The 23,537-nt window shown below is 35.4% G+C and overlaps 2 protein-coding genes and 1 long non-coding RNA gene across 3 annotated transcripts; all 3 read left to right on the top strand.

Moving 5' to 3' along the window:
• Positions 1 to 518: 518 nt before the first annotated feature.
• LOC115961086 (TMV resistance protein N-like) lies at positions 519 to 5,223 on the top strand. The gene is made up of 4 exons (XM_031080128.1): positions 519 to 1,009; positions 1,734 to 2,826; positions 3,003 to 3,197; positions 4,195 to 5,223. Exons 1-4 carry the CDS (start codon positions 519 to 521, stop codon positions 5,221 to 5,223), a joined length of 2,808 nt encoding a protein of 935 aa, XP_030935988.1.
• Positions 5,224 to 7,974: 2,751 nt separating this feature from the next.
• Positions 7,975 to 15,300, top strand: LOC115961085 (probable disease resistance protein At5g66900). The gene is made up of 2 exons (XM_031080127.1): positions 7,975 to 8,213; positions 14,793 to 15,300. Exons 1-2 carry the CDS (start codon positions 8,101 to 8,103, stop codon positions 15,298 to 15,300), a joined length of 621 nt encoding a protein of 206 aa, XP_030935987.1. The 5' UTR covers positions 7,975 to 8,100.
• An 870-nt stretch (positions 15,301 to 16,170) lies between these two features.
• LOC115960981 lies at positions 16,171 to 17,170 on the top strand. Its single transcript, XR_004085272.1, has 3 exons — positions 16,171 to 16,378; positions 16,508 to 16,931; positions 17,057 to 17,170. It is a non-coding gene; the product is annotated as an uncharacterized LOC115960981 (long non-coding RNA).
• The last annotated feature ends 6,367 nt before the right edge of the window (positions 17,171 to 23,537 follow it).

Here is a 23,537-nt window from a genome sequence, read left to right as displayed (position 1 = left end):
AATAGGCTTTTTCTTTTTCTTTGATCTGTTTGGTTTCTAAGAAATTGGAAGCAACCGAAAGCCAGCCGAACCGAACCGATTGAAATCCATTTTGTTCGGTGTCCGTGTTCCTCCCTTACGGTTTGGTGTCAGTGCCAAATTTGGTAAAATCGAAAATTTCGGTTCAGTGGAAAAATCGCAGTTCAAACGGACCGAACCGCACCGATTACACCCCTCCACGACTGTTCCCTACCAACAAATAGAAAAATACTAAAAAGGTAATATTAATATGTCCAGGAAAATGCTTGGAACATAACTCCCAAAGCTGTTCTCCAACGATAAATAAAAAAATAAAAAATATAGGTTAGGATAGATGCTTAGGTATGACTTAATTTCTGATGAGTTTCTAATGATTTGACGTGAAAGTAAGCACTCTTAAGGCTCGGATGGTTCAATTTTCAGGTTTCAGGTTTCCATTTTCTTTGTTCTGAAACTCTCTTTGTAGATTTTACACAAACAAGCTTGTTAGTAAGTTTCCAATGGCTTCCACTAGCTCTGAAAGACCATCTTCATCATATTCAACACCTAGACAGCAATACGATGTTTTTATCAGTTTTCAGGGTGAAGACACCCGCAATACCTTTACAGACCATTTATATGAGGCATTGGAACGGGCGCACTTTGTTGTATTTAGAGACGACAAAAGTATCCAACCAGGAGAATATATTTCTTCAGCGCTCATTGAGGCAATAGAAGGGTCCCAGTATGCAATCGTTGTTTTATCAGAAAATTATGCTAGTTCCAAGTGGTGTTTGGATGAATTTGTCAAAATTGTTGAATGCAAAAATAAGACGGGACAAACAGTGTTGCCGGTCTTTTACAATGTAAAACCCTCTAATGTACGCAAACAGACTGGGCCATTTGCAATTGATATTGCTCATGGAACCAGCGTCAACGATGAGAGGATACAGAAGTGGAGGGATGCATTGAGACTAGTGGCCAATATAGCCGGATGGGATATGGACCTAAGGTAATATCTTACTTTGCTTTAACCTGTGAGAAAGTAACATATATGTTGGATTCTTAATTTAATTTAATTTATTTTCAGATTTTTAACATCGTAAAATTTTGTTTAGATACTATATATTGTGAAAGTAACATAGTGTGTACTCTTTCCTTCACTTCCCCAATCAAGACCATAATTTGTTTCACAATATATATATATATATATATATATATAAACTAAAGTTGATATATATATTTTCTAGTTTGTATATATAAACTGCTATCATTCCTCAAAATTTGGGACCTTCTTATAATACACATCGTTAGAGCCGACCCTGACTTGTAGGCTCACATGCTTTGGTGAGAGACTGACTTGTAGACACTATAGCTTAGAGATTTCCTTGGCTGCTATCAATTTTATTTATAAAAAAATAAATAAATAAATAAATAAAAGAACCCTTATAAATTTAGCTAACAATCAATGTGTTGATACTTGGTATTACATTAATAACATAATATAATAAATGAATAGAAATTACTAAAACTACGATTTTCAATTTTAATTCTAAAAAATCTATAAATTGACATTTTAATTAATGTGATTGGTATTACATCAACAAAATAATAAACACATGTTCTAGTTTTGCATTTAAAAGTTGATGCATGAGATTTATATGGTAAAAATTGCAGTAATTAATCTAGCATCATTTTAAGGATTTTTTTTTTTTTTTTTTTGGTCTTCTCTACAGTTCTAAATCAAGCGTCGCCGTCATTCAGGCAATTGTTAAACTTATAAGAGAATCTGTTGATGGAAACAACTTCCTAAATATTTCCAAAGATCTTGTTGGAATGGAATCCAGTGTGAAGGAAATGATGGATTTAGTAAATAAAAGGTTGAAAGATGTTCTCTTTATTGGGATTTGGGGGGTTGGTGGGGTGGGAAAGACAACTTTGGCGGAAATTATTTATTGCGAAATTTCTCAAGATTTTGATGACAAAAGCTTTATTTATTTTAAACATGATACAGAAACTGGAAATCTAGTTTCTTATCAAAAGGAAGTTCTTAAGCACATTTTCAAAAGAGAATTTAATATAACAAGTATTTATAGTGGAAAGCAGATTATTAGGAAAATGCTCTGTGGTAGAAAGGTTCTTATTGCTCTTGATAATGTGTCTAAAAAAGGCCAACTAGATGCAATTGTGGGGAGCCATGATTGGTTTGCTCAAGGGAGTAGAATCAATATAACAAGTGAAGACAAACAGTTGTTGGTAACACATGAAGTGGATGATATATATGAGGTAAAGCCACTAGATAATTATAAAGCGTTGGAGCTCTTTAGTTGGAAAGCCTTTAAGCAAGCCCAACCTAAAAATGATTTTGTGGATTTGTCAAATGATTTTGTGAAGTATGCTCAAGGCCTTCCTTTAGCTCTTGAATGTTTTGGTTCCTTCTTGCATAACAAAGAAATAGATGTATGGAAAAGTTACTTGGGTGAACTAGAGGAAAACTCTGAAGGGGAAATTTTGACTAAACTTGAAATTATTTATAAGAGAATATTGGACAAGAATGTGAATGAATTATTTTTGGACATTGCATTTTTCTTCAAGGGAATGGAAAAAAATCAAGTTGCAAATATTCTAAATGATCGTGGTTATCTTGCAAACCTAGTATTTCTACAGAACAATTCTCTCATTACTATTTTTCAAGGAAAATTATGGATGCATGATTTGCTACAAGCAATGGGTAGGGCAATGGTTCATCATGAAGCAATACACGAGCCTGGAAGACGAAGTAGATTGTGGAAGTATGAGGATATCTTTTCTATACTGAGGAATAATACTGTAAGTGCATTAATATATATACACATAAGCTTAGGGAAGTATACATTTCTATAATTTTCCAAATTTCCTACACTAATTTCGTTTTTGATGGTAACTAGGGAACATAATATGTTAAAGGCATGATGCTAAACTCCCCTCCATGTAAAGAAGACTTGAATGCCAATGCCTTCTCAAAGATGGAAGGACTAGAGTTGATTAAGATCTGCAATGCAGTCCGTTTTTGGGGCCTTAATCATCTTTCTAATCAATTACGAATGATGGAATGGCATGATTATCCATTGAAATCCATGCCAAGGAGTTTTCAACCATGCAATCTTGTTGAACTTACTATGCCTAATAGCCAGCTTAAGCAACTACCAGAAGTATTTAATGTAAGATTGTTACTAATGCAATTTATTATTATTATTATTATTATTATTATTATTATTATTATTATTATTATTATTACTGTAAATTAGACTTGTTAGGTTCTAAAAACTTAGGGTTTTTATGTATTTAGAACTCTAATTTGTATTGTTGGCAAACCATGATCAAAACAATGTGTTTAGAAGTGTTTTAGTCTTGCTCAAAGTTGTGCGTTTATGTAAAGTTGGAATCGAGCTTAATGCAGAAAAGATTAATGCATTTCGGCTTGGCTCGATCGATCAAAGCTTAGGCTCGATCGATCGAAGCTCAGGCAGAATGTTTTTCTGCAGAATTTTCCAACTCATCCCTAGTTGTTTTAAAACATTTTTAGGGTTTCTTATTTGTCCTAAGTATAAAAGGCAAATCCTAGCCACATTTTAGTGTTGCTTATATTGCGATTTGTGTAAATCTCTTGTGAGATCTAGAGGAGCTTTCCTTTACACAAACTTAGGATTTTCAAGGATTTTTATCTACACCTTGATGATCAACTCAGTTGCAGCCATTAAAACTTAAAGAAAACACAAGTGGGTGTGCTTGTATCTGGTGGTGAATCCAAGAAAGAAGGAGTCCGTGGATTCGGAATTTGCACGTGGTCGTGTTAGTAAGTTCTACTGGTTTGTAGCAATAAGAAGTCGAGCGTGGGGGCTTGTAAGTCTTATTGTATGAACTTCGATTTTTTCAAGATAGTGGATTCAAGTTTACCTTGAGGATAGCTAAGTCAAATCCTTCCCAGGTTTTTATCGGTTTGGTTTCCTGGGTGATCATATCTTGTGTTATTTATTTTCCGCTGCTTTGCATGATTTGATCTTTGTTATTGTGATAACCTGAACTTGTTAAATTGAACTAAGTAACAACTTAGCTAATTACCTAGGTTAAATCAATTGGTTTTAAGGGGTCTAAAAACCATCAAGACTAAGTTATTATATGCTTAATTTTTCGTATTTATTTTTTGATTAATCACAGAATTTGAACCTGCTAAGAGTTATGGACCTTAGTTACTCTCAAAACTTAATCAAGACTCTTGATTTCAGTGGATTTCAAAATCTTAGGAGTTTAACTTTTCAAGGTTGTACAAGACTGTATAATGTTCATCCATCAGTTGGAGCTCTCAAAAATCTTACTTTATTAAATCTAAAAGATTGTGAAAGTCTTAAGAACCTTCCACAGGAGATCAAATTAGAATCCCTTAAAGTTCTTATTCTATCAGGCTGTGCAAGACTCAAGACGCTTCCAGAGATTGGGGAAAATATGACACGCTTGTCAAAGCTTTATTTGGACAGGACTGCCATAAAAGAACTACCATCATCAATCAAACATCTAGCTGGCCTGACCATATTGAATCTTAAATATTGCAAGTACCTCTCGAGTTTTCCTAGTGCCATTTGTGCTTTGACATCTCTTGAAATCCTTACTCTATCTGGATGTAAGGTTCAACTACCAAAAACATGCCATTTACCCGGGCTCTCCCTTGCTTTATGGACATATAGATTTTTCTATGTTCAACGTCCTGAACCAGAGCCCGCCAACCTGCTGTTACCCGAGTCATTCTCAGGATTAAGCTCTTTAAAATCTCTTGATCTAAGTGATTGCAATTTGTCAGATGGAGCACTCCCTGATCTTAGTAGCTTATCCTCACTGCGGTCTCTGAATCTGAGCAAAAACAATTTTACACGCTTGCCTGATGCCATTTCAAAACTTTCTATGCTTAAACTTCTTTTCTTGGATAATTGTAGCAAGCTTCAATCATTGTCATGTCTTTCATTAAGTACGAAGTATGTAATGGCACGAGGATGTACTTCATTGGAAAATTATTCAAATAACTCTGTTGTCTGGACTTCGGGTGAAGCAGGATTGGCTTTTATTCATTGCCTTAGCTTTCTTGAGGATGAAGAAGGAAAAATCACCGAGGGTTTTTTGCTGGACAGCTTGCTCGAGAATGGAGGCAAAATAATTGAGAATTCTTTGCCAGATATACACTTCCAGCCATTGTGACAAAGTTACATGGAGGTTTTTCTCTCACAAACATGCATGCATTGAAAACTTCTTTTTACACTTTTTTTTTTTTAATTTTTAAATTTTTTTTTTTTTTTTATATACAAAAATTTGAACATCTTTTTGCTTTTGCATTAATATTTTACAGGATCATATTCGTGAAAGTGAAGAATTTTATAGCGTGTTAAATCAGATTGAAATTCCAACGTGGTTCGACCATCAGAATCGTGGGTCAGATGTTTCAATCCCGCTACATCAGTATGATACTAATTGGACAGGAATTGCTCTATGTGTTGATATTAAAGTCCAAAAAAATTTGAGCGAGGTTTCTCCTGGTGATCCTACAGATTTTCATGAATTTCGTTTGGAAATGCACGGTGGTCCTGAAGATTTTCCACGAAACTATGAGTTCCCTAGAGACAAAATTCATGTTGGCTCATTTCAGTCATTTGGAATTTGGCTATATATTTCGCAAGCGAAGTTAGGAGTACTATTACATGGATGTGATGACATTAGGCCATTCATTAAAACCTACAGCCCAGATATTGAGATTAAAGGGTGTGGTGCACGTATACTCCATGAGCCAGATTTGGTACAATTTGTACAAATCTTAAGCCAACAAATTTTTTGGAACGGAAGATTTTTGGCGGGCTCATGAGGCACCCCTCTCACAACAAGAATGAGCTGCCCCAGCCTCTCTCTGATGACCTCAGTAGACATCGTGAAGTTTTCATGAAATATCATATGGGCAAGCCCAAAACCGTGATGACGAGGCGGAATCCGGTCCAATCCAATGCTATTGTAGGTGCCTACAATTCATCTCTAAACACCATATTTTTGTCACTTTTTTCTGTCATGATAGCTTAGTGAGTGTATATATATTATCAATATACAACTTTTTGGTGTCTATATTTTTTAAAGGGTCTAAAATATTTTCACACGTTAATCACAATTAATTTTTTTAAAAAAAATTTAAACAATTGGATCAAATAAGGAAAATAATGTTTTAAAGTTTTTCCTTTTTGTTATTATGTACTTGGGGAAAGGGGGATTTGAACTCTAGAGACATTAGAAAGTGCGATATGTAATTCTAGATAAGAAGAATGGCCTAATCTTATATTTTTCTGATAAAAATAAATAAATAAATCTGCAGCTGATCTAAGACTTTGTTTGTTAGCATCTCCTTTGAACTTCGATCTGTTTGCAGGAGCTTTCCCCAAACTTTTATTAGGCGTATTGCTAAACCATGAATGCGCAATCATTTCCTCACTTTTGTATTTAAAACGATGGCTAGTGAGTGGAACCAATAAGAAGTAAAAAGATTCTCTTTCTTTTTTCTTTTCTTTTTTTATGAAAAACTCGTAACTTTATTAAGAAGAAGATAAATTCATTACATCATGATGACCTATGATGAATTCGTAACTTTTTTTTTTTATTCTCTTATCTTCATCTATTTGTTGGGACTATTATCCCAAATTTGATGACCCATGATGTTAGATACTTAAGTGTGTTGGATGTCAGATACTCAATCAGCTATGGTTCTTGACATTACATCATGGCTATTGGAATCATGTTTATTTCTTTCTTTCTTTCTTTTTCTTTTAAGGTGTGTACTTACTTCTTTGCTAACAAAGTAATTACTTCTATTTTTTTTTGGACTTTTATTTATTTCCCCCCCCGAGTATCTTATTTTAATGTACACACATGGCACTCCAGATGCAACACAAATTTTCAAAGGGATTGACAATCAACAAGGACAGAAAAAACTCTCAAAAAAAAAAAAAAGGACAGAAAAATAACAAAAATAAACCTAGGAATCAGTAGACGACACAAGAATCATGTATAAAAGAACTAATTTTTATCATAAAGTATATGATATGAAAACATTTGGTGTTTTTTTTATAGTAAATCCCCATATATCATATAGTATATTTAAGACACCACCATATGAACAATATATGTGGTAGCTTTAGCATGGTCCTATGGTTTATACTTTGCTTCCCTTCTAAGTCAATATTTAAAGAGATTCTCCCAAGAAAAAAGAACTAATTTTTAGCATAAAGTATATGATATGAAAGCATTCGGTGTTTTTTTTATAGTAAATCACCATATATCGTATAGAATATTTAAGGCACCAACATATGAACAATATATTTAGTAGCTTTATCATGGTCCTATGTTTATACCCTGCTTCTCTTCTAAGTCAATATTTACTCCCAAAAAAGTAGAAGAAGAAGAAAAAGAAGAAAGAAAGTCATTATTTAAAAACAATGAAGTCAATGTGCTCAAACTTGGAAACTTCCAGGTTCGTGGCATGAAATTATATGCGAAATTGCAGATAGAAGTGTAAATCTATTACTTCAGAGTTTAGTCTTTTATTCCAAAAAAAAAAAAAAAAAACTTTAGCATCTGCTTAAGGTTTATACTTTATGCCTTCTTTCTAAGTCTACTCAAAAACACAAAGAAGTCAATGTGTTCAAACTGGGAAACTTCCAGGTTCGTGGCATGAAATTACATGCACAATTGCAGATAAAAGTATAAATCTGTTACTTGGTCTAGTCTTTTATTTATACCCCTATGATTGTTTTCCAGGGAAGAAGCATACATTCTTCTTTCATCTCAAATGGCTTTACTTTGATCCACTGCTCCGTTTCCTTATCAGCACAAGGTAACTGATCAGAAGAAACAGGAGATAGAGATCTAAATTGGTATCCATTTTAAAAAAAAAAAAAAAAAAAAAAAAAAATCTGTTTGGCCTATTCCTTGATATGTAGTGTGTTTGTTTCTTAACTAGTTTCCAAAGATCTTGCATACAGAATCTTTGGTTTCTTTTCTTTTGTCATATTGGAGGTTTGAGTTAGTTTGCAAAGCAAAGCTATGGCATCATTGGTAGGAGGGGCTGCTCTGGGGGCAGTGTTTGGAGAGGTAGTTAATGTGTTGCATGACACATTTAAGAGTGTTGGAAGTGATGCCCTTATGTTCAAGTCAATTTGTAAGGTTGAATTTAATCAACCATGTGTTGGCTTTATTCCATGACAAATTTGCTTGTAATATAGCACTTAGAAACCTTGTATTTAGGTGGGAATCATGTAAGGGTAGTGTGTGAGAGAGTGTGAAGAAATGCTCAAGACAGTGCAGTGAAGCAGAGACTCGCGGCTAGGACTCGCGGGTGGCTCACGGCTTGCAAGCCGCCAAAAGTTGCTCACGTGCAGAGCATGCAGAGGAGCTGAACAGTCACGCCACCTGGAGCACTACACGACAAAAATCCAGACTGACCATTAAGTTAGCTCGCGACTTGAACTCGCGACTCAGTCAAGTCGCGAGGTCTAGTCGCCAGCCAGCCCTGTTTTTGGAAAAACTAACTCTTCGTATTCCATTCTCACACCAGTATAAATACCCCTCATTACCACAAGATATGTGTGGCTATTCAGAGAGAAAAACTCTAAGAGAGGTTTCTTCAAAACACCCACCCAATTAGAGAGAGCTACTCATTCTTAGAGAGAAATCTTTGTAGTCTCTTCTCATTCCCTCTCTCATTATCATACCTATTGAGAGGAGATTTCTATCCAAACACTACCCACACCCATTCAGAGTGTTAAGTGTTTTTGGAGTTTTGGGAAGCATTGGAAGATGCCAAGGATGGCGGATGCTACGGTCTAGTAGTGGAATCCGGTAAGTTAGAAAAGAAAAGGGTTCGGCGCAACCTCGTTGGAGCAAGAAGCTTGGAGGGCTTAGGTGCACTGGGTAGATTAGGCTTGGAGGGTCTATTGCTGTCCATGTATCCCAACTGTATTTTCTAGTGGATTGTTTACCGCTTGGAGGGCGGCGGAGAGGTTTTATGCTGAGGGCTTCGGTTTCCTCTTCGATAACACATCGTGTGTTGTCCTTGTGTTTGCATCTCTCTTCCCTTTATCTTTGCCTTTTATTTTCTGCTGTGTATGTGATTTATAATTGGCTTAGATTGATTTCCAATTCTGTTTATAGCTTATGTTCATTTTCCGCACACTAGTTGTTTGTCATAAAGCTTGAATTGGTTATTTTGTATTTGGGGGTCTAAACGTTCAAGGGTGTTTATACACATTTTTGAACTTTCAATTGGTATCAGAGCAGGTACACTTGTTGTGGTTTTAATACCTAAGTGTGATCCTTGACCCCTTGTGTTTATTTGCCATGGATTGTGCTTTGTATGACTCTTTGCATGATTTGGTTGGTGATGAATGTAGCATGCCACGTGTTTGTGAAAATGCCTCTATGAGTGTTAATCCTCATAAGTGTGATGACATGTTATTTGAATCTATGGGTGTTGTTGACAAACTCTTCAAGAAAAATGCTAACAAAAGAATTTGAGCAAGTTATTTTGTGAAAAGGATGATTTGATTGCTAAGCTCAATGAATCTTACAAATTGGTTGAGAAATATAAAAAACTTGCTGAAATTTCTCTTGAAAAGCTGAAAGAGTTTGAATGTTTGAATATGAACTTGGATGCTAAACTTGTTTTGTCTAACAAACTTGTTGATGATCTTAAATGTGAAAATGAATCTCTTAAGATGCATGCCAAGTGTTTGATTGCTGAACCTATTGTTAAAAAGGATGAAAATATTTGTTGCAATCATGTTGTGGTACCCGATTTTATGCCTAGTGTGTGTTCTACCTTAAAGGACAAATCGGTGTACATTCCTCCACATAAAAGAAATCAAAAGGTGGAAAGCAAGACTGTTAAGTCAAAGCCTTCGTTTAGGTCTCAACCTAAGGTTTTGAATGGATCTAAGTTTGTTCCAACTTGCCACCATTGTGGTGTGATTGGTCATATAAGACCTCAATGTCATAAGTTGAAGAGGGAACAAAACCATGTTGCTAGATCCCTTCCCAAAAAGCCTAGTGGACCTAAACACATTGTTTGTCACCATTGTGGTGCCTTTGGTCATCTAAGACCTCAATGCTCTAAGTTTCATGCTTTTAAAAGAATCAAAAGAAAAGAAAAACTTGAGCTTTTTGGAAGTTGTGCTTTGAAAGCTAAACCGGATTGGATGGAAAATGGTAAGTTGTTGAAGAAAGTGGTTAATGCTCTTACCTCCTTGTCTATGTGCATCTCCGGTTTTCATTCTTCCAACCCTCGTCTCACATCCCATGAGACACTCATTCCAAACAATCATTCCGTTTGGATGAGGAAAGGTTCCTATGGTTGAGCTTGTGCTCTTTTTGGTCCTTGATCTAATTCTTTCGATCTTTGTAGGACCCTTCATGCATTAAATGTCATATCATCATGCATTTTGTGTATCTTGCATTTATTTATATGCATTGTTTTGTTTTTGATCTTTCTTTTATATTTCAGTTTTGTGTGAGTAAAAAAAAAATAAATAAAAAAAAAAATCCAAAACCACATAAAAAGTGAAAAATTCAAAAAGTTCGATCGTATATGTTTGAGCACATATCACATGTGAGTTTGGCCTTGTACCTTTGTACAAATGGCTTTGTACATTTACGAGCTTAGCTTGTTATTTTTGCATTTATATCTTTGTGGGAAAAATCTTGACATCTTTGTGGGATTGTTGTAAATCGATCTTCAAGTTTGTCATGAATGATTTGTCAATAGTCATGTTGGTTTTGATACATGCGTAGACTTGTGCTTATATCTCTTCCCACTCTTTTATTTTTATTGCTTAAAGAGCTCAATAAATGTAAATCTCAAAATGAAAAGAGATAATGAGCTGCAAAAGCCGTCGCACATACTAGTATTCGACTAGGAAAAAGGGAAAGCGACTTAAATGAAATTGTATGATGCCCAAAAAGCCAAAGGCTTGTTCATCAAATTGAAATATCACAAATTTCAGGCATCGATCTCAAAATGAGATGTTTTGATTCAAAATGATCAAATGTTATGAATTGTAAAGAAGCCAAATGAAAAGCTTCATCATATGTAATCATTTTCTTGTGGGAGGTCATATATGCTCATTTCTATAATTGAGATAGACCACTTAACTTAGCACTAGTTGTGTATGACTTGATTGAATTGATCATTGAAGCTTCACTCTAGACTAAGGACTATTCCACATTTGATACACACACATAACACACATGCCTAATGTTCAATGAATGTCTTATTCATTTGTTAGATTGTACTTGTCTAAATGTGATGTGTGTGTGCTCAATCTTATATGGATTAATCCAAAAAGATTTTTGATCATTTTATATGTTTTTGGAAGTGATTTTTATCACTTTTTGTGTTTATGTTTAGTGCTTACTTTGTTTTTCAATGTTTAAACATGTTCTGTATTGAAAAACAGGTGTCAGAGTTTTTCGCGGCTCAGCTGGCGACTCGCCAGTCGCGAAACCCCAGTCGCGAGTTCATCCAGAAGCTTTTGGCGGCTCACTCGCGGCTTGCTCGCAGCTCACTCGCGACTCGCGAAAATTTTCGCGACTGAAACTCGCGGCTCGCGGCTTGCTTGCGACTGAACCTCGCGACTCGCCCAGTCACGAAACGCCCAGAAACAGCTTTTTAAAGGGCTTTTTGTGGGAAACTTGTTTTAAACCTCTCCCATCCTCTCTAAAACCCCTCTTTCAATATTTTTACATCAAAACCCAACAAATTTGAATGGTTTTTCATTCCATTAACATTTCTAAGGTAATTATAAATTCTTTCTATTATTTTTGATCATTGGATTATGTTTTGGAGAGTTTTGTGCTCTTGGTTGGGATTTTTATCATTGGGGTTGGGAAAACTTAATTTTTGTCAAATTTCTTTATGGGATTGGTTTCTTTTGTTGATATGCATTGGATGTTGGCCCCTTGTGGCAGAAAGAACATGTATTAAGGGTGGATTTCATGATGTTCATGCATTGTTTCACATTATTGTTCATAGTGTGCATGCTAGGTGTTTGATAAAATGCCTCTTAGACATTTTCTCGCTTGTTTGGACTCCGATGAGTACCAAACTTTGGGGTTTCTCATGTTTCCTCATTAGGAACATGTTTGGTTCATTAGTTGTATATTTTGCACACTTAGCCCCACATGTGCATTTTTCATGCATTGGTCATGCATTGCACTTAGCCACCTCTTGCACACACCTTTGCTACCCTTGTCATGCATTGGTCTTTACTTTATTTCTTCATCCTAGCATGTCATGGTTACCTTATGCTTTGTAGCATGTTACTTTGTCTTAGGTTTGAGTTTCATTTTCTCATTCATCTTGCACCCCTCATGCATCATTATCATTGTTTGTTCATTCTTCTCTTGCCTTTTTTTTCTCCTTGACCCTTTGTCTATTCCTGACAAAAAGGGGGAGAGTATACTCTAGAGAGTATACCGGAGTGTTTTGTCATTTCTATATGACTCTTGTTATGACTCTTGTGCACATCCTTAGGGGGAGAAATTCTATTTCTCGTGCACATTTGTAGGGGGAGAGATTTTCCATAGTGGAGATGCATATACCAAGGGGGAGAAGACATTGTGTTATCTTGAAAACTTTGTTCTGTTTGTTTTCTTGTTGGCTTTATGGTGCTTTGAGTTATGCTTTGCTGTTCTCATTGCATCATGTTTGTGCTTTGGACATGCATTTATCCCTATGCTATTGTGCTTCTTTGAATGCATGTTCGTACGATCATTTGTTTTGCTATGTGATCATTGTAGTCATTTCTATATGACTGTTTTGGTGTATGATCAAGTTGCTCGCATGTTTCACATCATGTTTACTTGATCGCAATTTGCTTGTTACATTATACTTGTCCTTTTATTACTTGCTTTACCTTGAGGGTCTAATGTGTTTTGTGCAAGTGTTTCAGGTTACAAGTATATATGTTCCAAGTGCATCACAGCTTCTCATCATTTTGAAGGGGAGAAACTTTAAGCACTTTTAGTTTATATTGTTTAAGTTTTTATTCAATATAATGTGTTTTGTACCCATGTGCTTTTGTAAGCTTTTAGGGTTATGTTTTTATGCATATTTGTAGGCTTTATGGTTTGTACCATACTTTATGCAGCCTTTTATACTTTGTTTAAATCAGTACTTTTATATAAATGTATTGCATTTTCTTTTAAGTACTGTCACTCTTGTGCCCTTGTAGGATTTTTCCTAGATGCATATACTTAGTGTATTATGCATTGGTTGAGTGTTGGGCATACAAGTAACTTGTATTGTTCTTGTTAACTTCAAGTGTTCATTCCAAGTGTGAATGAGCATTGTGATCACTACCTTGTAGTGATTGCTTGTTTGATCAAGCCATGGTTTGTTTCTCAACTCCATCTTTGCTTGATCATATATTGCTTGCTTCATATGCATTTCATGCTTTTCTGCATACAATGATCATGGTGTATTGTTGTGTTTCAGGAGATTCATGTTCATATGATTCAAGAGCTACACAGTTTCTAGATTTAGGTGTGAGTGAATTTTTCCATTGTTCCCAAACTCACGTTTAAGTCTAGAGTCTGTTTTAGGGTGTTTTGTCATGGAACAGCCAAAGGGGGAGATTGTAAGGTTGAATTTAATCAACCATGTGTTGGCTTTATTCCATGACAAATTTGCTTGTAATATAGCACTTAGAAACCTTGTATTTAAGTGGGAATCATGTAAGGGTAGTGTGTGAGAGAGTGTGAAGAAATGCTCAAGACAGTGCAGTGAAGCAGAGACTCGCGGTTAGGACTCGCGGGTGGCTCACGGCTTGCAAGCCGCCAAAAGTTGCTCACGTGCAAAGCATGCAGGGGAGCTGAACAGTCACGCCACCTGGAGCACTACACGACAAAAATCCAGACTGGCCATTAAGTTAGCTCGCGACTTGAACTCGCGACTCAGTCAAGTCGCGAGGTCAAGTCGCCAGCCAGCCCTGTTTTTGGAAAAACTAACTCTTCGTATTCCATTCTCACACCAGTATAAATACCCCTCATTCCCACAAGATATGTGTGGCTATTCAGAGAGAAAAACCCTAAGAGAGGTTTCTTCAAAACACCCACCCAATTAGAGAGAGCTACTCATTCTTAGAGAGAAATCTTTGTAGTCTCTTCTCATTCTCTCTCTCATTGTCATACCTATTGAGAGGAGATTTCTATCCAAACACTACCCACACCCATTCAGAGTGTTAAGTGTTTTTGGAGTTTTGGGAAGCATTGGAAGATGCCAAGGATGGCGGATGCTACGGTCTAGTAGTGGAATCTGGTAAGCTAGAAAAGAAAAGGGTTCGGCGCAACCTCGTTGGAGCAAGAAGCTTGGAGGGCTTAGGTGCACTGGGTAGATTAAGCTTGGAGGGTCTATTGCTGTCCATGTATCCCAACTGTATTGTCTAGTGGATTGTTTACCGCTTGGAGGGCGGCGGAGAGGTTTTACGCCGAGGGCTTCGGTTTCCTCTTCGATAACACATCGTGTGTTGTCCTTGTTTGCATCTCTCTTCCCTTTATCTTTGCCTTTTATTTTCTGCTGTGTATGTGATTTATAATTGGCTTAGATTGATTTCCAATTCTGTTTATAGCTTATGTTCATTTTCCGCACACTAGTTGTTTGTCATAAAGCTTGAATTGGTTATTTTGTATTTGGGGGTCTAAACGTTCAAGGGTGTTTATACACGTTTTTGAACTTTCACAATTCTTAAAAGCCTCAAACACAATCTAGATCTTATAGATCCAGTGGTTAAAGACATAACACGATTAAACGAAATACTTGATCACCGAGAAGAGGAAACAAAGAGCTTGATCGAAGATATGAGGAAGGCCAAGGAGCTCATTGGCATGTTGGACAACCAAGAGTTGGACTCCTCTTCCGAGAAAGAACTTGCAGAGTTGAATGAGTCCATTGTGAAATTCTTTCAGCTTCATATCCCAGCTCAGAACAGAAGGGATATATTGCAGATTTTGGAGAAGCAGAATTTTCTTTGCAAGCGAATGGAGTTGCTAGCGATTAAAAGTGGGTCAACGTGTGTGGTTCCTCCACCCCCGGATTTTACTGTCGGCATGGATCTGCCTTTGATGGTGTTGAAGACGCAGCTGCTGAATAAGAAGAGGCAGCAGATTCTACTGACTGCCCCTGGAGGATGCGGAAAGACCACACTGGTGAAAATGCTTGGTCACTTTTGTGTATGTAATTGCAGATTTTGATCTCTCTCTTCTTTTTTGTGTATGTAATTTTATATGCATAATTGGCATGTGCTTGCATATTCTTAAAGTTATCTATTGTGCTAGTATGTGGATCTTAGTAAACTGTTAGGTACTACCTAAAACAAAATACGTATAGAAGTTTGTTAAAATGCTATATAAACAAGAATGCTACACATTTTTTATTTTTTTAAACACATTTATAAAGACTAAAATAAAAAATAATCTTGAGAGTCAAGCTCCTCTAATCTTGACAAGCACACATGAGAAAAGTTGAACCCATCATGTCAGCATTTATTATTCGGACCAACCGCCAACCATTTTGGATTAAATGCAAGGAGGCAGGCCGTCACTGTACATCATTGGGGCAAGCACCCTAGTAGCCAATTTGAGGGGATGGTGTGTCATCAAAATCCCCCCGCTTTATAGGGAACTGATAACCAACTCCACTCAAGAAAAAACCATGAATACACCCTTCTGAGCCAAAAACAAAGGTATGGCTTTTCCTAAGCTTCACTAATCTACAATTCATTTTCAAAGATCTTTCCTCTAACTTAACCTTATTGTTTAATTTGAAGCCTGCCCGTCACCTTGCTCGGTTGGAATCTTGGTGTGGTTCTCTTTCAAAAGACTTACCCCCTACACAAAGTATGGAGTCCTAAACGTATCTCTGTAGGGCAGCTTTCACTCAATAACTGTATGAAAATTTCATAAAATTGTTTTGTAAGAAAAGTATTTTCCTTTTCCTTTTGGACGTTATATCATTAATACCCAGGTCTGTCTCTCTCTCTCCCTCTCCCTCTCCCTCTCCCTCTCTCCCTCTCTCTCACATGTGAAGTTCTAAGCATCATGAAGTGTATGTTTCAGGGTCTGCATAATTATCCTTTTTACCATCTCATTCCTGGAAGTGAAATTCCGAAATGGTTTAGCCACCAAAATTTGGGGGCTTCAGTGAGTCTGCAAGTGCCCTCAGATTTATTATGTAACAAATTGATGGGAATCGCAATATGCGCTGTTTTTATATTCCGCCAGCATCATCCACTTCACCAACTTCATATTAACGATTATGGAGATATGATAGGTACGCATTATCTTTGTTGTTCCGTTGGTGGATCTACAACAAGCGCGAGCCTTATTTTATCCGAGGAATTTGGTGAGATTGAATCGTATCAGCTGTCGCTGAGATATTTTCCCTCTGCATTCTTTGCAGCGAAATGGAAAGAAATATTGAATCAAGTCGACGCTAACGGATTCAACCAGATTGAAGTTAAATGTGAACCCGAAGGTCCAGGATTGGAGGTTACAAAATGCGGGGCCCATCTGGTATTCGAGCGAGACATTGAAGACCTAATAAACCAAACTAAGGTTGGGTCTAGCAGCTGCATCATCACTCACGATGAGGATGGTTTTGAGGATTCAGAAAAAGATACCAAAATTAAGCGAAGCAGTGATGACTTTGATGGGGAAGGGGCTGGACCTAGTGGAGAAGCTACCCCAAATGACGAACCACCACACCTAAATCTAATTGAAAATTGGTTTGGGAATTCTGATTGTGAGGAAGAGGAATCTCAATGAAAGTTATAGCATTTATGGAATCTGCACTGCCGATCAACTTTCTTCTCTCTGATTTTATTGTAAGTCACACCATCTTTTCTCCCTCTTACGTGAGATTGTTTGTAGTTGTGTATTTCTTTTTTCTTTTTGAAAAATCATATGCCAATTCTTTTAGTTTGGTAATTTGTTTTCTCATTTTTGCTAGATACAAAGAAGTATTTGGACTTTGTTGGAAAGGAGAAACTGTCACATTGCTAGCTGACGAAAAGGCATGTGGAACTGATTGTATGGTAGTCATTTTTGTTCAATTGTGTTGGATGGTATAAGAGTAAGTAAGAGAAGATCAGACAGGAGATAGAAGCGGAATTGAAAATTCTTCAAGTCTCATGAGGCCTCTGGGCAGTCTCACCTGAAAGATAACATATAGAAACTTACCGTTAGCAGTAATTAGTTGAATTTTCTATGCATAGAAGTAGATAATAAAATTTCGAACTCTCCTAGATGCATAGCACAGAAACATCCATTTACTGTGAACATGAACTTAGCATTTAGCCAAATTTTATGTGTCCACATTCGCATATCATTCCTTTATGTTTGTGTGTGAGATTTCAACCAGGATTCCATAAAAAAATTTGATAATGGCTAAGTTACTAATATGGATTTGAGTTTGTCATAGAAATTTTCAAATTGCAAAGGCAAGTTTGGTCTTCTAAAGCCACAATTACTCTATCCAATATGGGGAATCGGATGGAAAGAATGCCAAACTTTTTTTTATTTTTTTGAGAAAGGATAAAAATGCCAAACTAAAATAATTATAATTAAATAAATAAACAAGTGAGGAATTATATTTAGTAAGCCTAACAATGCCAAAGTGCTCAAAACTAGGGATGGCCATGGATAGGATATGGATCGGGTATACCCATACCCGACCCGACTCGAAAAGTTTGCCCATGGATACCTGATGATCAATCCCCGTTAATATCCATACCCGAATCTTACCCGAATATATTATCCATGGATATCCATACCCTATTCGAAACCCGAAACCCATTTAATTTTTTTTTTTAATTCAAAACATTTTAACATAAAAACTAACCAATCTTAAAAATGGAAAAACTAATCAATAAAAAAATTTTATTGATTTGTTTGTTTCTGCTTCTTTTTTTCTTTTCTTTTCTTTTTTTTTTTTTTTTTTTTTTTTTTTTTTTTTTTTGAGATAGAGATAGAAATTTTATTAGATAAAAATATAATAAAATAAAGAAACAACATTTTCCTCTGCCTCTTCAGTTGTTTGTCAAGCAAATGGCAACTCCTAAAATAAATTTTACAAAATCAAGGTCAATGTAATAGTAATAAAAGTCACTTTTAGTTAGTGTAAAATATTTCCATTGAATGAAGCCTCCCTGAAACTTTCATAAGTGGCATATCAAAATAACTCTGAAAATTTTCAACCTCAAGAGTAGCACTCATTAAATCCATACCTATTAACTCGGGCTGGAAAATCTAAGCTTTGATCACGAAAATACAATATTTTCACAACTATTTCATGACTTACAAATTGACAGGTATGACTGAGTTAAGAACTTGCTACTTTCGAACAATTGTGAAAATTTTTGTGGTCAATGATTTTGTAGTCTATGTCACCTGCTGCGTCAACGTGAGGAAATAGCATGTACTAGTTGCAATTACCAAACGTCAACTTTGTTACTTGTATGGTTTAATCATCCCATCTTTCTATGGTTTCACACCTGTCGTGTTGTGGTTTTTATTAGTGGTTGGGGAATATTAATAGGACCCAGATGACTGAGTCAATCTCTTTGCAAAAGTAATAGGGTTTTTTTTTTTTTTTTTTTTGGGTGGAGATTATAGTTGGGCATGCACTTGTTGTATACTTGTCAGAGTTAAATACAAGTTTTGCTTTGTGCTTGTAAACCTTATTAACTTAATAAGATTTAGGGTTTTTTTTTTTTTTTTTTACGGGTCGGGTTTGGATAATATCCATACTCTACCCGAACAATTCGGGTAATATCCAAACCTTACCCGGTTAAGCTCTACCCATGAAGAACCGGGTATTACCTAAAACATTTGGTTTGGATAGGGTTGGATATCTATTACCCAATGTGTATGGCCATCCCTACTCAAAACACAGAGACAAAGATCATAAACTTGACTCACAAAAATAATGGACCGCTCAATAAAATAGATAAGACAAAATAGTTAAAATAAACTAAAGTATTAAGGTAGTAAGTTAAAAAATAATGATTCCAACTCATCCACCAACAATCACTAATTATAAATTCATCAACCTATGATTTTACATGGAGGTTTTTCTCTCACAAACATGCATGCATTGAAAACATCTTTTTACACTTTTTTATTTTTTATTTAATTTGAACATCTTTTTACTTTTGCATTAATATTTTACAGGATCATATTCGTGAAAGTGAAGAATTTTATAGCGTGTTAAATCAAATTGAAATTCCAACGTGGTTCGATCATCAGAATGGTGGGTCATATGTTTCAATCCCGCTACATCAGTATGATACTAATTGGACAGGAATTGCTCTATATGTTGATATTAAAGTCCAAAAAAACTTAAGCGAGGTTTCTCCTGGTGATCCTACAGAGTTTCATGAGTTTCGTTTGGAAATGCACGGTGGTCCTGAAGATTTTCCACGAAACTATAAGGTCCCTAGAGACAAAATTCATGTTGGCTCATTTGGAATTTGGCTATATATTTCACATGCGAAGTTAGGAGTACTATTACATGGATGTGATGACATTAGGCCATTCATTAAAACCAACAGCCCAGATATTGAGATTAAAGGGTGTGGTGCACGTATACTCCATGAGCCAGATTTGGTACAATTTGTACAAATCTTAAGCCAACAAATTTTTTGGAACGGAAGATTTTTGGCGGGCTCATGAGGCGGCCCTCTCACAACAAGAATGAGCTGCCCTGGCCTCTCTCTGATGACCTCAGTAGACATCGTGAAGTTTTCGTGAAATATCATATGCGCAAGCCCAAAACCGTGATGACGAGGTGGAATCCGGTTCAATCCAATGCTATTGTAGGTGCCTGCAATTCATCTCTAAACACCATATTTTTGTCACTTTTTTTCTGTCATGGTATACAACTTTTTGGTATCTATTTTTTTAAAGGGTCTAAACTGTTTTCACACATTAATAACAATTAATTTTTTTTTTTTTTTTTTAAATCTTTGAACGATAGGATCAAATAAGGAAAATAATGTTTTAAAGTTTTTCCTTTTTATTATTAAAAGGAAAAACTATATGTACTTGGGGAAAGGGGGATTTGAACTCTAGAGACATTAGAAAGTGTAATATGTAATTTTAGATAAGAAGAATGGTCTAATCTTATATTTTTCTGATAAAAATAAATAAACAAATCTGCAGCTGATTTAAGACTTAGTTTGTTAGCATCTCCTTTGAACTTCTGTTTGCAGGAGCTTTCCCCAAACTTTTATTAATTAAGCGTATTTCTAAACCATGAATGTGCAATCATTTCCTCACTTTTATATTTAAATCGATGGCTTGTGAGTGGAACCAAGAAGTAAAAAGATTCTCTTTTTCTTTTCTTTTTTTGATGAAAAACTCGTAACTTTATTAAGAAGAAGATAAATTCATTATATCATGATGACCCATGATGAATTTGTAACTTTTTTTTTATTCTCTTATCTTCATCTATCTGTTGGGACTATTATCCCAAATTTGATGACCTATGATGTTAGATACTTAAGTGTGTTGATGTTAGATACTCAATCAGTTATGGTTCTTGACATTACATCATGGCTATCGGAATCATGTTTATTTCTTTCTTTCTGTCTTTCTTTTTCTTTTATGGTGTGTACTTACTTCTTTGCTAACAAAAAAAGTGAGTAATCACTTCTATTCTTCTTAGACTTTGATTTCTTTTCCCCGAGTACCTTATTTTAATGTACACACATGGCTCTCCAGATGCAACACAAATTTTCAAAGGGATTGACAATCAACAACGACAGAAAAAATCTCTCTCAAAAAAATAAAAATAAACAAAGACAGAAAATAACAAAAATAAACCTAGGAATCAGTAGATGACACAAGAACCATGTATAAGAGAACTAATTTTTATCATAAAGTATATGATATAAAAACATTTGGTGTTTCTTTTATGGTAATCTCCATATATCATATAGTATACTTAAGACACCAACATATGAACAATATATTTAGTAGCTTTAGCATGGTCCTATGGTTTATACTTTGCTTCCCTTCTAAGTCAATATTTAAAAAGATTCTCCCAAGAAAAAAGAACTAATTTTTAGCATACAGTAGATGATATGAAAACATTTTGTGTTTTTTTTTTTTAATAGTAAATCACCATATATCATAAAGAATATTTAAGGCACCAACATATGAACAATATGTTTAGTAGCTTTAACATGGTCCTATGTTTATACCCTGCTTCTCTTCTAAGTCAATATTTACTCCCAAAAAAGAAGAAGAAGAAGAAGAAGAAGAATGAAAGTCATTATTTAAAAACAACGAAGTCAATGTGCTCAAACTTGGTTACTTCCAGGTTCGTGGCATGAAATTATATGCACAATTGCAGATAGAAGTGTAAATCTATTACTTCAGAGTTTAGTCTTTTATTCCAAATAATAATAATAAATAAATAAATAAATAAATAAAACTCTAGCATCTTCTTAAGGTTTATACTTTATGCCTTCCTTCTAAGTCTATACTCAAAAACACAAAGAAGTCAATGTGTTCAAACTGGGAAACTTCCAGGTTCGTGGCATGAAATTACATGCACAATTGCAGATAAAAGTATAAATCTGTAACTTGGTTTAGTCTTTTATTTATACCCCTATGATTGTTTTCCAGGGAAGAAGCATACATTCTTCTTTCGTCTCAAATGGCTTTACTTTGATCCTCTGCTCTGTTTCCTTATCAGCGCAAGGTAACTGATCAGGAGAAACAGAAGAGATAGAGATCTAAATTGGTATCCAATAGTTTTTTTTTTTAGTATTTGGCCTATTCCTTGATAAGTTGATATGTAGTGTGTTTGTTTCTTAACTAGTTTCCAAAGATCTTGCATACAGAATCTTTGGTTTCTTTTCTTTTGTCATATTGGTAGTTTGAGTTAGTTTGCAAAGCAAAGCTATGGCATCATTGGTAGGAGGGGCTGCTCTGGGGGCAGTGTTTGGAGAGGTATTTAATGTGTTGCATGACACAGTTAAGAGTGTTGGAAGCGATGCCCTTATGTTCAAGCCAATTCTTAAAAGCGTCAAATTCAATCTAGATCTTTTAGGTCCAGTGGTTAAAGAGATAACACGATTAAATGAAATACTTGGTCACCGAGAAGAGGAAACAAAGAGCTTGATCGAAGATATGAGGAAGGCCAAGGAGCTCATTGGCATGTTGGACAACCAAGAGTTGGACTACCCTTCACAAGCCTCTTTTGGGAGAGAACTTGCAGAGTTGGATGAGTCCGTTGTGACATTCTTTCAGCTTCATATCTCAGCTCAGAACAGAAGGGATATATTGCAGATTTTGGAGAAGCAGAATTTTCTTTGCAAGCGAATGGAGTCGCTAGCGATTAAAAGTGGGGCAACGTGTGTGGTCCCTCCACCCCGGATTTTACTGTCGGGATGGATCTGCCATTGATGGTGTTGAAGATGCAGCTGCTGAATGAGAAGAGGCAGCAGATTCTACTGACTGCCCCTGGAGGATGCGGAAAGACCACACTGGTGAAAATGCTTGGTCATGACCAGGAAATAAAGGTATTTGATCTCTCTCTTCTTTTTTGTGTATGTAATTTTATATGCATAATTGGCATGTGTTTGCATATTCTTAAAGCTATTTATTGTGCTAGTATGTGGATCTTAGTAAACTGTTAGGTACCACCTAAAACAAAATACGTATAGAAGTCTGTTAAAATGCTATATAAACAAGAGTGCTACACATTTTTTTTTTTTTTTAAATCAGATGAGAAAGAAGTACAATGCTGTGTTATGGTTTAATGAACACCTGACACACTCAAGCATTACGACTAGCAATAAAATACTCAATAATCTTAAGCTACAATTAATCGATTATATCGCAACTACTGCATTACGACTAGCAGTAAAATACTCAATAATCTTAAGGTACAATCGTTTATATCACAACTAGCAATTTTTTCAAACCCAATTTTTTCTACCACACAATCAAAAACACCAAGAAACGTATCTAAAAAAATTAATAAAACTTAACAAAACTACAATTCAAAATAATAATAAAAAGAAAGGGAAAAATAAAAGATTGTAACTCTTTTTCCTTTTAAAAAAACCAAGGGTACAATTCCAAAGGGGAAAAAAGTAGAGAATTGTTTTTGAAAAAGAAGAAGTGTTGTGTTAATTTTGCTATAATCTAATGTTACATCTAATCCAACATGTGAAAAATGAAGAGATAAATAAATAATTAGAAGCACAAAATTGAATTTGTTTTCTTAAAAATCTCAAAGAATACACTAACAAGATAAGGAAGATAAAGGACAATATAAAATATTAGTAAACGCTTAAAGTAATTGCTGAAGCATCTAAGAACATCGTATAAAAAAGACATAACAATCCATTACTAATTTTTTAAACAAAATATTTACAAACAGTGAAAGTAAACTGCACAAAAATTATTGTCTTCAA

Source organism: Quercus lobata, chromosome 9, assembly GCF_001633185.2.
Source record: "Quercus lobata isolate SW786 chromosome 9, ValleyOak3.0 Primary Assembly, whole genome shotgun sequence".
NCBI classification, from domain to species: domain Eukaryota; kingdom Viridiplantae; phylum Streptophyta; class Magnoliopsida; order Fagales; family Fagaceae; genus Quercus; species Quercus lobata.
The sequence above is the reverse complement of the archived record's forward strand: the minus strand, read 5'-3'. Positions and strand labels throughout refer to the sequence as shown.

Coding starts and splice junctions, on each gene's coding strand:
- LOC115961085 (XM_031080127.1), top strand. CDS start 8,101: ATGGCATCATTGGTAGGAGGGGCTGCTCTGGGGGCAGTGTTTGGAGAG. Junction 8,214..14,792: donor GCCCTTATGTTCAAGTCAAT/TTGTAAGGTTGA, acceptor AACTTTCACAAT/TCTTAAAAGCCTCAAACACA.
- LOC115961086 (XM_031080128.1), top strand. CDS start 519: ATGGCTTCCACTAGCTCTGAAAGACCATCTTCATCATATTCAACACCT. Junction 1,010..1,733: donor GGATGGGATATGGACCTAAG/GTAATATCTTAC, acceptor TCTTCTCTACAG/TTCTAAATCAAGCGTCGCCG. Junction 3,198..4,194: donor AACTACCAGAAGTATTTAAT/GTAAGATTGTTA, acceptor GATTAATCACAG/AATTTGAACCTGCTAAGAGT.